This window comes from Sturnus vulgaris, chromosome 15, assembly GCF_052056855.1.
Source record: "Sturnus vulgaris isolate bStuVul1 chromosome 15, bStuVul1.hap1, whole genome shotgun sequence".
Lineage (NCBI taxonomy): Eukaryota > Metazoa > Chordata > Aves > Passeriformes > Sturnidae > Sturnus > Sturnus vulgaris.
The window spans coordinates 9,615,665-9,629,809 of record NC_142257.1 but is presented as its reverse complement, the minus strand read 5'-3'; the positions used below and the strand labels follow the sequence as shown (position 1 = coordinate 9,629,809).

The 14,145-nt window shown below is 40.8% G+C and overlaps 1 protein-coding gene across 4 annotated transcripts; it reads right to left on the bottom strand.

Moving 5' to 3' along the window:
• Nucleotides 1-296: 296 nt before the first annotated feature.
• Nucleotides 297-14,129, bottom strand: SAR1B (secretion associated Ras related GTPase 1B). 4 transcript variants are annotated; one of them, XM_014883432.2, is made up of 7 exons: nucleotides 13,876-14,129; nucleotides 9,419-9,489; nucleotides 6,460-6,579; nucleotides 5,618-5,683; nucleotides 4,977-5,080; nucleotides 4,695-4,826; nucleotides 297-3,211 (listed from the first exon to the last, which is right to left on the bottom strand). In XM_014883432.2, the coding sequence occupies exons 2-7, from the start codon at nucleotides 9,471-9,473 to the stop codon at nucleotides 3,095-3,097; spliced, it is 594 nt and encodes a 197-aa protein (XP_014738918.1). In that variant the 5' UTR covers nucleotides 9,474-9,489; nucleotides 13,876-14,129; the 3' UTR covers nucleotides 297-3,094. The 4 variants fall into 4 exon arrangements, with proteins under 4 accessions (XP_014738918.1, XP_014738917.1, XP_088029825.1 ...); XM_014883431.2 differs by having other exon boundaries at nucleotides 13,810-13,922; XM_088173699.1 differs by having other exon boundaries at nucleotides 13,814-13,912.
• Between the last annotated feature and the right edge of the window lie 16 nt (nucleotides 14,130-14,145).

The following is a 14,145-nucleotide window of genomic DNA, read 5'->3' as shown; positions in this document are numbered from 1 at the left end:
CACAGGATAAATGAGAAAGCTTGAGAGCTTTCCCATCTCCAATGCCAATAATTGTTGCTGAAAAATGTATTAAACCAAGACTGAAATACAGCAATCACCTCTCAGTTATACAATACATACTAAACCGCAATTTTAATTACATCCAATCAAACGGACTCTTATTCAACCCAGCGATGCTAGGAGCTAGGCTCACTGCTGTGAAATACAGGCCACTGTCAAAGTAGTTATTAGGATCTTAGAAATCTGCATTCCTTTCTCTTAAGGAACCATTGCAATGTAAATACAAAATGAGACAATTCATAAATAACATCTTTATTAATGAGTTTTCTTTTTCACATTCTTCTAAAGTGATGTTAAATTGAAATCTGCATAGTCAAGAGTGCAAAAAAAAAAAAAATCATGTAAGTCAGACCCAAATGTGAACACTACTTTTTTTGAAGCAAGACTGGTCACAGGAAGAAAATAGAAATAATTGGCCAGGGAGATACAGAGGGGGTGGAGAGGAGAACCACCAGGAAAATTCTCATCAGTATATTTGTCTATTAATGAAGTCTTCACACAAAGACACACAACACTCATTCACATTCATGTGCACAACAGAATGTAAATTACAGAAGAAAGGTCCTTCCTCCGCTGAATGAAATGAAGCAGAGCAAGATTAGTTACGTATTTCACTGAGCACTGATCACCTATTCCAACAACGTACCCAGGTGGTTAACAAAAGGTCCAGGTTTCTTCATGCTCTTATTACAATCACATTTCAGCCACCCTCCCACAGCAGAAACCAGGAAATCAAGAGTGTTTCCACAACACTGGGAATTATTCTTAGCACACACTTTTAAGCACCATCACCTCCCTTCCTTATTAACTTTTTAATAGGATTACCCCCTTTCTTTAGTGCTGTTGTTCACAGTTGGTTGGAAGAGCAGGTGAAGAGGACCCCTCCATGTCCATGCAATGGATCAGCCTGTGGAAGCGCAGCAGATCATCTCCACCTCCAGCTTCATTTCCATAAGCACAGGCAACACAGTCCCCAGTCTCTCACATCAACACCACAATGTGACTCTGCAAGTAGTACTTGTAGTATTTACACTGTCTAGTGATTTAGCTGTGTTTCTCTGCATAATAACAATCATCAGAAAAAGCTAGAGGAAAAAACACAAGAGGCATGTAGTAAAGACTGTCCACACAGTGGTGAGAGGCCATTTCTTGCCTCCAGTTTGGATTTATGCAGCAGAGACACCACTCTGAGGTGAGCACAAGTTTAAATGCAGAAGTCTCTATGCTGGTCATTTGGAAAAGTCATCCAACGCCCTCACGCTGAACTGCACCACACAGAAACTGGGCTTAGTGTTTTGCATGTGATTCTACAGTAATAAACTTCATTTACAATTTTTATTAACTGGGTTCTGAATTATTCAGATGCACAGTGTAGGACTGTGGGGAACTGATCATCAATATTCAATCATACCAGTTCAGGTTTGGGCAAGGAATAAGTCTCATTTATTTCCCTTGTGCCTACAGCCTTTAAATCTGAGATTCAAGCCCAGAGGTCAAGTGAAAGTTATTTGTGAAATGAAACCAGCAAGAAATATATTTGCTGCCATGGATATTGGAAACATAAGGCCTAAAATATTTTGAAGAAGATATACAATAGGAAGCAAAAGGGATTCAGTACAACTTGCAGCAGTTTGTATTTGTACAAGGACAAAGCAAACTACACAGTGAAACTCAAACCCATCATAGTGAAATGGCGACTCTAGGGCTGAAACCCCACCTTCATTTAGCAAATTAGGAGTAAAACATACCCAGCAGAAGAAAGCACCAACTACAGCTCCCAGTCAGGATCAGTAACATGTGCTGCAACACCCTTTCTTCAAAGATTATCTGCTTTCTCCTTGGGGAATTAACACTCTAAAGCAGGAAAAAGCAGTCAGAAACTAGAAAGAGGGACTGAATTTTACTCCAGAAAAAAGTGTCCTGGGCAGCCAGCAGCTGCCACACTGGCCAGGTTTCAGGGCAAAACTATGTAAAAGAATCCATCTTGTCCCAGTTCAAAATACCAAAAAGAAAACTGGCCAATGGGTGTGAGGTGGTAAATTTTCAAAAGCAGCAATGGCAACCCATTTTTTTCCTGTAAATTTCATGGGCAAGTCTTCTGGCAGACCCAAAAATGAATGAAATTGGAAACGGGATATTTAGTGCACTAGTATCCTTAATTTTTTCAAAAAGAAACTGTTTTTCTTGTGTCACATCAGGGGTTTAATTCAAGAGACCAGCAGATCAAGATCACTTTTGTCATTAGTTTGAGATTTACTTTGGCACAGCTAATTTACACTATTTGTATCTGTGGTAATTATAAGGGCATCACAGTAGATTTTTCCTTTATTATGGAAAATCCTAATATAAATACACTTTAGTAGTCTGAAAAAACCCATCTTACTCTAACCTTCAATGAAACTACTTTGTCGCCTGCTTGTGTTTCAGGAAAATATCCCACCTATTCAGATCAGCCTCACTAATTAAGACACGTTAAAATGAAACATTTTCCATTAGAGATGCCAAAAACTGGATTTAAATTTATTGCATGACGTTGCATAAGAAAGTGTATTATTGAAAACTGTAAGGCATCATGCAATTATCCATCAGCTAATTATTTATTATTCCTTGAAAGATGGTTATATACTCTAAAGTTATAAAACCAGTTTCAAAAAAGTACATAAAAAATTTAACATAAGCATTAAATATTTTTCACATGTTCATCGTTTTCAGCTGTTAAAAAGTGCATTCAAACATACTGTAATGGAAAGTTTCTCTGACCAAAAATGGTGCTGGAGACTCATTAAATTAAAAGCTGCAAAAGGATGTTTTTGCATGGGATTAGAAAGCTCACAGGTTGTGGTATTTAAATTTACAAACTTGCTTGAAATAATTTTGCAATCTTCACACTTACAATTTAGCATCAATGATATAATTAGCTAAAAAGTGTATTTTTAAAATTGAACAGTCAAATGAATTCAAGTTACGTACACTGAGTGAGAGCAGACAACACTGAGACCTGGGCCAGGATGTGCTGCTGTGATTTTGGCAGGGATCAGTTGATGTACTGGGCCATCCAGCGGAACCCTTCCCCGTAGCCTTGTCTCTTTAGCACACTGCACATGAACACCTCCAGGGGCCTGGCGTTCAGGTCCTTCAGCGGTGTGCTGCCCTGCAGAGACACAAACATTCCCTTAATAAACATCTATTCTACATGGATATTTGCTTCTATGGAATGCCCTTATTTAACTCGTGTCTAACACTGGAATTTTGGAAAATAAATTAATCTAAAATCATAGAATGGGTTGGGTTGGAAGGGACCTTAAAGGCCATCTCATTCCAAACCCCTGCCACGGGCAGGGTCACCTTCTACCAGACCAGGTTGCTCCCTGGAACATGTCACCTTAATCTCAGTAACTTTTATACAAGAAATACACTATGTGTGTTGTCACATGCACCCACACTGGAGAGGGGGAAGTACGTGAAACCAGAATGGAACAGCAAACATGCTAAGAGAATTTTAGAGCTTATGTTTGATGTTCAGTCAAATTTCCCTGCTCTGTTTGCAAGTTTTCCAACCAGATTTAAAAAAACATTTGCTACAAATTTTAGGACTAGCCAAAGCAAGAGTGCAAGGTGCTTGCTTGCCAAGATCAGCACAGTGCAATAAAGCTGCCGTTCAACTGGAGATTCACAGTGGTATCCATGCTTCATCAAATACATGCAATGTAAAGACCAGAAAACAAGAGGGCAAAATGCAGAAAACAAGAAAGTAAAGATTTGTTCCTGCCTGACCTAAACTCTGGCACTGAACTTTTAAGGGAGGCACCTAAGAAAGAATAAGCAAAGAGGAATTGCAAGGTGGGTGCCCTCAGCAGAGCTAGTCAGCTAATGGGAGCTCTGATTGGAAGCCACAGTGGAAAATCTCTGTCAGCTGCAGGGAGGTTTCTTTCCAAGGGCCAAGGACATTGAGCACCATTTCTAATGCTAACAGGAGTTGAAGTATCAAAAAACCCTTACTAAAAATTTGCCTTGTTGCTATGGATGCCAGTAGGAACTTTGTCCTTCCCACAACCTAAAAATTTAGACTTCTACAATGGTGTAAATCTATCTCTAAGCTTTAGACAAATATGTTAGCTGGAAAATTATTAAAGCTTGCACTTGAAATGAGAAAAATCACTTACTGAAAGATTCTATTCAGTTTTCTCTTATAATTTGCTGTATAACTAACTATAGCCTCTAAAAACTTTAAAAATAGTGCATAAAAAGTCGAAGTACTAAAAATTATTCTAGATACAAATACATTTTTTCTGAAAAAACGTCCATTAAAATGACGTAAAACGTTGTAGTAGATATACATCTAACACACACACAAATACTCCAGGATTCATTCTATATGCTGTTATTATGTACTAAGTACTTTATAAATTAAAAAACCATTTATTTTGTATAGCTGGAGCAAACAGGAAAGGAAAAAGGAGCGGAAAAAGGAGCGGAAAAAGGAGCGGAAAAAGGAGCGGAAAAAGGAGCGGAAAAAGGAGCGGAAAAAGGAGCGGAAAAAGGAGCGGAAAAAGGAGCGGAAAAAGGAGCGGAAAAAGGAGCGGAAAAAGGAAAGGAAAAAGGAAAGGAAAAAGGAGCGGAAAAAGGAGCAATACCTTTCCTGTTGTCTGGCCATACAGACCAAACGTCTCTCGTAACCTCTCTTCACTGATGGCTTCAGGTCTGTCAATCTTGTTACCAAGAATTAGGATAGGCACATTAGCAATAGTTTCATCTGTCATTAGTGACTGCAAAGGAATAGAGAAAAGAGGACTGATTAATTTAGAATACAGAAGGTCAAATCACTACTACTCACTTGCAGGTGGCAGCAGAGGTCTGTTGGGTATTTGAGCTTAGGTCTTAGAAGTTCAGACTTTCAAAAGCTCATTTAAACTTACATCAAGTTCTTCTTTTGATTCAAGCAATCTTTCATGATCTGCACAGTCCACCAAGAACACAACACCATTAATTGCAGGCAGGTAGTTTTTCCACACTCTGCGAGCTACATGGAAAATAAGAAATTAAAATAAAATGAAATTATCCCCAAATACAGAGTGATGCACATTGGTAATTAAGAAGCAACAGGTGTGCGTGGGTTTATTAATTTGATTTTTTTTTTAATTCTTAGCTTACAGTGCCAATCTTGGGGATACAATTTCATGCTTTACAAAGCTTGAAGTAACAGAGCAAAATTATAATTCTCTCTAATGTTACCATTGTTCTATCCCACATGAATACTGATGTATGGAAATGTTTTTTGTTTCCCCAAGAATTATGTCAACAAAGGTAAGTTTGAAGGTAAATGTAGGAATTCACAGAATTCCTCACAGTATTAGTCAAAAGTTTCTGCTTTACTGCAGCTCTTGCCAAATCATACTTGTGATTTGTGATAAATGGTGTAGATGGGCAAAAGAACAGCCAACTTCTTTTATGCTATCACAGAAGTGTGGGAAGTCAGTCTCTGCAGCAGGGCCTTCTTCTGATTGATGTTTCTGATTGGAAGCAAACTCCAACCCAGTTCAGAGAGACATACTCTTACCTTGAGCATGTCCACCCAGGTCGAAGGTAGTGAAAGTCATGCCAGCAATTGTCAGCTCTTCTGAAGCTGGAAATAACACAATTATGTTTTAGGTAAAGATTATGCAGTGCTTTGGAAAAGTCTGGTCTTCTAGCACGTAGATTTTACTTTCTTTTGGTTCTTTCCAGCATTTTGTAATCCAAAAAGAAAATGGGAGCAATACATTCTCTCAAAACCAATGACACATTTGTGTATCACCAAAATGTTATTAACCATTAAACCATGTGTGAAATATCTACAATGCTAAGAACAGCAGAGAATTCCTACACTATTTACCCGTACATATTACACAAACAACAGTTGGCTCTGGCATCTGATTTCCAAAAATATTTTGCATTTGGCATTTTGTTTTCAATATTGTTCAACACTTCTCCTCTTCATATCCTTTTCCAGTTTCTCACCTTCTTACTGGACTTCCCCAATCCACATTTTCAAACTGTGATGAACTTTTTCTCCTGCAAGGTTACCAGGGTAACAATTACACAGCAACCTTTGAGACACAAACACTGATTTTCCAATTATACAGAGAAGCTGTTCCCAAAAATTGCTAGCCCCTATTTCTTGCAGTTCTATAGTACAAACTCTCTGCTTGTTACTCACTTTTTAATTTTAAATATAACACACGGAACTATCCTACACACATAGTTTTTTTAAGATTATTTGAACTATCCATGGATTGCAATCCCAAAAATCCGTTTGTGTCTCCCCAGTTGCACTGGTGGTCCTATGATATATAATCAGATCCTGCTTTTCTTGCAATTCTTCAAATGCTTTCTAGCTAAGGAACAGCACTATTAACTTACTGGGGTGTAACGTGGGGACGTGTTGTCCCAGTCTGTCATCTTTGAGCATGTGCAACAGTGTAGTTTTTCCAGCATTGTCCAGTCCAAGAAACACTAGTTTGCCTGATTTCTTGTACAGCCCTAGAACAAAAAAGGACCTAGTGAATGAATGAATCAGTTCAACCAGCAGGAGTTCATTTCCAGCATTAGAGATGATTTTGCTCCTGGGAACAATGTGTCACAGTCACGGTACAAAATACAGACCAGGCAAAATCCACCACACCTTTATCAGTGCCCTTTTATCCATGTTGTACAAATAACATTCCCACTTACCACAAGCCTGCTGCACCAGGTAACACGCAGCTTACAGGATGCTTGGAGGGAGCAGGAGAGGCACACAATTGGTGTGAATGTGTCAATCATGTAAATGCATTGCATTATCTTAGGAAAAGCATGGCAGAACAGGACTAAATGCCAGCCTAGTTACTCTGCCCCAGCAAAAGGACAGTTCTGCACACAGGTGGTGGAGAGGTGGACGCAGCATTAACAGCAGGCTCTGGACCATGGACCATCCTGAACCTGAACTCTATTCAGCTACCTCCAATTAAAGCAAAACATTTGTCCGAGACAATAATAAAATTCGGACTTCAATGAGAGCAACACAGAGAAATTGGATTCAATATCAATAACCATAATTTGTTTATGAATTCTTTAATATTGGTTAACATATTATTTGGATAAAAAGTAACTTTCACCCATACCCCAAGGAAAATTGTAGGCTACATCTTGAATGGCATCATTAGGGCACTTCTGACACACTTTGTACCATGTGACAATGCTATCCTAACAGGAGTAAGAAATTTTATTTTCATTGGTTGTCATCTTTATAAAAATGCCTTCTGCCCTTCTTCTCCCCCTCCACTAGTAACCCCAGAAATGCAACAGTTGCTGTGAAGAAGAGGAAAAATGTTTAAAACACGAAGATCCTATTTTCTTAAATTGGAGATTATCAAAGGGCAATTATCTTATAACTTGTCAATACTGTATCTTCTGCCAGAATTAGTTTTCATTGCTTTAAACTCATTGATATTCAGAGTAAAACATTAAGATAAATTAAATTTAAAACCAAAAACTCAATCCTGTTTTGTACTGAAAAAAACCCCGTATCTGCTGTAATGTGCAATCCTCACGTGTGTTGGGATGTTCAGCCAGCCCCGCTGATGCTGTGGCATTCCAGGGTCAGAGGTACCTCTGCCCGGCAGACCTTTATACCACTGCTGTTTGCTCACCTCTCTCTCGGCCTTTAAGCTAATCTCAGGGATCACATTCCAGCTGGACATGTTTTGCAACTTGCAGGAATGAATATTCTCTCCTATTCCTCATCTTATTTCATTCATGATCCTTATTACTCCAGGTCCTGTAGAGTACCTTGACAGTTCTTTCAAATACAACTCTTACTTCCCAAACTCACCTTCTCACATGCCCATATATATATATTAACTACTAAACTACAGCGTGGAGGAGGAAGTGTTAATGTTTACAGAGAAAGAAGTGGACAAGCATTTTCATATAGTAACTTACATCACGGGAGAAACTCCAGTTCACACTCACCTTATGAGTTATATGGAACTCTACTAACCTATGGGAAAACAATATTTTTGCCACTCTCAGCCTCCACATCCAGGAGTCTTTGCTGCCCAGTCAGACGTTGCTGGTTTCACCAAAACATTTCAAGCTTCCCAAGTGTCTTTCAGAGAAACACAAGACTAACAAGCAGCATACTTCAGCTATTGGCTACATCAAGACCTGAGTTTTTATATATACATATAAATTAAAAATTTTTTTTGTGCAAAAGTATAGTTGTGCAAAGATGTTTTTCCTAAAGTGATCCCGTTAGCCTTCTGACAGGACAGTACAGGGAACTGTGGGGAGTTTCCCAAATGTTATGATCTGCCTTCTTCAACTCTAAGTATAACTGAGAATGCAAAGAGAAAGTGTTTCTTTAAAAAAAAAGAGGGAGCTACTTCAAGCTCCTCTGTCTTTCAGCAGAATTAGCCTTTTGCTTGCACAGGAATGAAAGAGCAAGCCAGTGCACAGTAATCACTGTGAGCTAAAGAAGAGGTGATAAGAAAGTTTAGTCAACTTAGTTAAAATTTAACTGGCTAACATTTTGATAGCAGGCCAAGGGTCTGACATTCAGTGCAAAACTTTAAACTTTCAACTGATAAAAGGTAGGTGGCACAGCTTGCTATGACTTCTTAGCCTCAAATGCTTTTTTACCACTTCGATAAAATCCTTTGAACTTGGAAACTGTGCCTTTTAGATATGTGATCTGCAACTTCTGATCCTTTTTTTAGTATCCTAACATTAATTTTCCTCGTGGTTGTGGGTTTTTTCACCCTGAATTGATATGGACTGTAGACTTTTAGGCCAGGGAATAATTTTCTGAGGCTCTTGAGTAGATGCTAGTGAAGTTTCACACTAATTTCTGTGGCACAGAACAAAAAAAATCACAGAACAATGCACTGCTGAACATGAGAAAGGGCTTCAATATCTGGCACTAATTTTTTGTAGACAGCCGCTCCTATTTGGATTCTGAAATTATATCCTCATGTGCAAAAAAATGGAATTAAAATAACTGAGTTCAGCTCTTTACAGCAGAGAAATATCAGGAGAAGACCCATAAAAGCCAACTGAGTTACACTAGCTTAAATGTAGTATCATTAGAAAAGTCCAACCTATTATGATAATGAAATAAAATGTAATTTTTTGTCAAGAATAATTAATATAAGACGGGGAGGAGAGCACACTCTAGAAATGCTCAGCATTGATAAGTGAAACTTTTATTTAAGTGTTACTGAATGTACACCAAACCAAATATTATTATTTACCCAGCAGTCTTATTTGAAGATAACAGAGGTGAAGAGATATTTTACACAAGAATAGCAGAAAGGAAAAGCTCCAAATAATAATCACTTACCTAAAAACTGCAATACACTACTGAAACCACTGTAAATCCAATCAAATAGGAACATATCTGAATCTTATTGTCTGAAATAAAGAGAAAACATGCATTTAAGTTCTGTCAGAACAGCACATTAAGCATTGTAAAATATTTATAGGTAACATAAGTAATTTAAAATCCTGTGTTAAAAATTAAAAAAAAAAAAAAAATTAGTTTTGGTAAACTGTATCATAGACCAGTTAAGTGACAACAGCAAAGATTTTCCCCTCCCGTGGGAAAACACTACATGGACCAAAGTCTTTGCAAGAAGTAAAAATATTTTTATCCAAAGTACAATTTGTTGAAGGTATGTTTTGATCCACTGAAGATTTTAAACAGGATTTTCACTTTTCAACTGGGGAAAGGTGGCACTTCAGAGAGGGCACTGGAGGGATATCAGTGCAGATTTAGTGCTCAGGCCATGCCTGGGAGCTGCTGGGGTTCAAAGCAGAGGCAGTAAGAGGTGAAAAAGTTTTGCAGAGTTGAATCTAGAGAAGTCTGATAAATCCTTGTCCACACAGAACCTGCCTGTTTGGCTTGTTATGGAAAACAACTACCTAGCACAAGGCACTGGCATTACCCTTCAAAGACAGTGATCTCCTGTATTGTCCTGCACAGGCTGCCACAATTCAAACCTTAAATGCAAAGGTTTTGTTTAAAAAAACTCACCAGACCCCTGTATTTTCCCACTGAATTCCTTCAGCTTAGATTCAAGAACAGAAGGCTGAGCTGAGAGCCAGGACTAGGTTCACTGTGTAGTCATGAGTGATTAATTTCCTAGCTTCCATATTAATTTTGCTCCTTATCTAAAGTGAGGATAATCAGAATCATTGAGTTTGAAAAAAAGACCTCTAAGATCATTGAGTCCAACTGTTAGCCCAGCGCCACAGTGTTCAACACTTAAACCAAGCCCCCAAGGACTACATCCACAGGACTTTTGAGCACTCCCAGAGATGGTGAATCCACCACTGCCTTGGCCAGCCTGTGCCAGGGCTTGGCCACCCTTTCAGTGAAGAAATTTTTCCTAACATCTAATCTGAATCTTCTCTGGCAAACAACTTGAAGCAGTTTCCTCTTGTCTGGTCACTTGCACCTGAGAGAAAACACCAACCCTGACCTGGCTACAACCTGTCAGGGAGTTTTAGAGAGTGATGAGGTTTCCCCCTGAGCCTAATTTCTCCAGGCTGAGCCTCCCCAGCTCCCTCAGCTGCTCCTCATCAAACTTGTGCTCTAAATCACACTGAAAGCACCAGTTTGACACAGTGAACTGTGAGTATTTTAGTTCTTTTGGAGACTAAAGGGCAACATCCTTAGAAGCCTTTAGCCAGCTAATTCCTACTGGAATGCATGACCCCTGCAGATATTGGAGTCTCGCTGCCCTGGAAAAACTGGACTGCACTGCTGAACACAGCTGGCAGAGGCATCCACACTGCCACACTTGTTTAGAAGCTGCAGGGCTGCCTTGGGGCATCACAAGAGGACTTCAGGCAGCTCTGAGCCGGGAGCACAGCACACAGGAGTCAAAACACAGGTCTGAACCAGCCCAAAATCCAGACATCCATCACAGCAACTACACTCATGACAAAGAGTCTCTTTGCTACGCAACAACAGGTACATCATACAGAGATAATGTGGAAAGAGGAGTGACTATTTAATGACTTTTGCTTGCACTGTAACAAAATCTGTTCAGATGATGAAGCACCAGGTGTCTTGGTTTTGCCACAACTAACCATTAAACCTTTAACCCCAGCTACATTACTCTGAACAACACAGCAGCTGCAACAGGCATAATTTTTAAGAATACAAATCAAATATGCTTGTCAATGCATAAACACCCAGTTACACAACGTCATGACTGAAACTGTCCCTTGCATGGCTAAAAAGCAAAGGTCAAGAATAAGCAAACATGGCAGAACACACACGTCAGCAGTTTTATTTATTGCTTGAGCAAAATACCAATCAAGAAAAGCCTCTGTGGGGCTTAGGGAAACGATCGACTCAAATAACCTGCAAATCAGGGCAAACAGTGTGATGTAAGAGAAGTGCTCAGATTACTGAGGTGAGAATAACTTCAGTGCTCAGTATTAACCTGTTTCATCTATTACACTTAGGTTTACAAAAAACATCAACCAAACCAATCTTCATGTTTTACAGAAAAAACTTTAAGGGGTGAGATTCAAATTATTAACCTGAGAACAGGATTACTCTACAGACACAGCTCAAGTGGCATAAATACTTGTTCAATTTCCATCACCATAGGAAAAGTGGTGCTGGAAACAGAGCTATCCAAATCCTTCCAAAACAACTTCCATATCAGCTGGCAGCAGTTAAAGGGAAATACTTTTAAAATGGGAAAAAAATGGACAGCTAATTGTAAAGCACACAGGTCATATTTGAATAGAGATATTAAATCTACTCTTATCACACAGGAAAAGTAACTATATAATTCAGAGCTGTGTCAAATCAAAGCATTACAAAACCGTAGTGGCTCTGTTCTGGTTTTGAAAGTTGTTATGCTGAGAGCAAATTCAGGGAAGAGCTGAGGCTGTTGAATATATACGGACTCAAACTCTCAGGCTCACATTAAAACACCATAAAAGCCAGAACAATGAAGCAATCACTGTTCACAAGCCCTGATGGAGACAAGGATACTATTTTAATGGTTGATTTGAAAATAACCCACTGGAAGCAGATAAAAGCTTTGAAGGAAAAGCTGTGCAGGACCAAGACAGTCTTTTGATACCAACTACTTTAAAAGACATCACCAACTCACTGTGTCTCCACTACAACTTTCTAGTATCATTAGACTCTAGTGACACATGTCTACCACTGAAAAATGTCCCCATCAACCCTGGTCAATGTTATTTCATCAGCAAAGCATCACCCAGTAACTGCTGTGGAGCCAGGTCCACCACTCGATAGACCAAGGATGTGGGTTCACTTACTAGAGACCACATGTGAAGAATGAAGAATTCCCACGCAGTGGTGCTGGTAATGCCGAGCCAGCCTCCTGAAGGGAAAGCTTCTGACAGCATGAACTAGCAAGCAAACTCACTCGCACATCTTTTATCTTCTGAAAACCAGGAATTTTTTTTCTCCTACACTCAACTTGCTTTTTTTCTAGCTAAAAATTCATCATTTCACTTCCAAACCTTAGGACAGTGCTCACTTCTGAAGCCTCTCAAAGGTAAGGTAAGAGACAGTACCATTCTTTTAGAGAGAGTTTTAAATGCCTTTATGGAACAATTAGGAAACAGAAACCAGTGACACCCAAGTGAACAGCTCTTATGTGAACTGAGAACACACGGTGCTACACCTGTGTGGGGACTGTCAGCAAGAGCCAGGGAAGAAATCTTAGTCCAGCCTGACAGCACCTAACCTGCACCTCAGCCACAGTTCAGTCTGAAACCACAACCTGCAAGCAACAGCTTAGAGCCTACTGCTAAGGGTGTATTTTTAGTATTTCAAATGATCACTTAGAAGTTATAACTTCACACATGATCACTGAAACATTTTAAAGTATTACCACAGGCAACAAAAGTCGAAATCCCTAGGAAACTGAGGGGATAAACTGAGATTCTACAATACTGTTTATTCTTTGACTTGAAACTGCATTTGGATGTTGTATTTTAGAAGCTGAGGAAAGGCACGGTTAGAAAATGAGGTAACAGCATAGACTTTAAGTATTTTAATTATTTTTTTGACAGTAACTAGTTTTTGAGACAGCAGAGTTTACCTGTGAAGACAGCACTACAACACGAGTCCTAAGGCACTTCATGTGGAGGTTTAGCCAGCCCTGGCTCACAAAGCCCAACTGTCAGAGCACATCCTCACTGCAGGGCTGCTGCACCATTCACTGACATATGAACAAAACCCTAAAAAGCAGTGACTTTCGAAGATACAACAATACTTCAAATAAGTATTGCCCGCTCGATACAACGTGGCAGACGGCTGCCCAGGAAGGCTACAGGGCATCTATGGGTTATCTGTGGGCACCTCACCATCGCAGACCCACTGAGGCAGCGCTGCTCGGGACCTGCGAGCACCGTGACAACCTCACGGGCCGGCCGGTACCCTCAGAGGCCTGAGCAGTCCTAGAGCTGTGTCGGAGTGAAAAGAGGAGGGAGGCGATAGAAGGGATAGGAGAGAAGGAGGGGAGCGCCCGCCCCCAAGCCCCTGGCGGCGCGCTGCCCGCGGCCCCGCACAGGCCGCAGTTTGTGGGGGCGCGCAGGGACCTCCGGCCAGGCCCAGCCGCGGCCAGGAGGCCGCTCCCAGCAGGACACGGGAATGGCCCAGCACCCTGCGGGGTTCACTCAGTTTCCCCACCAGCCGGGGAGAACAGAACCCTCACCGCCCACCGCACTCACCCACCGCCGAGCCTGAGTTGCTCCGAGACTCGAGAAGCACCAACACCGACCGACACCGACACTCACCCGCGGCTGCGCCCGCTCCGCCCCCCGCGGCTTCTTCCGGCACCGGCGCCCGCGGCGCACACACTCGGGTGGGCTCGGCTGTGCTGGGACGGGCTCGGCTGTGCTCGGCTGTGCTCAGCTGTGCAGGCGTCGTCTCAGTTGGGTTGCCTTCGGTTTGGTTTGGTTCGGCTCAATTCAGTTCGGTGTGACTCGGCTCTGTTCGGTTCGGCTTCACTCAGCTCCGTCCCCCCGCGTGCCCGCCCAGCCCCGCCCCTTACACCGCCCCTTACC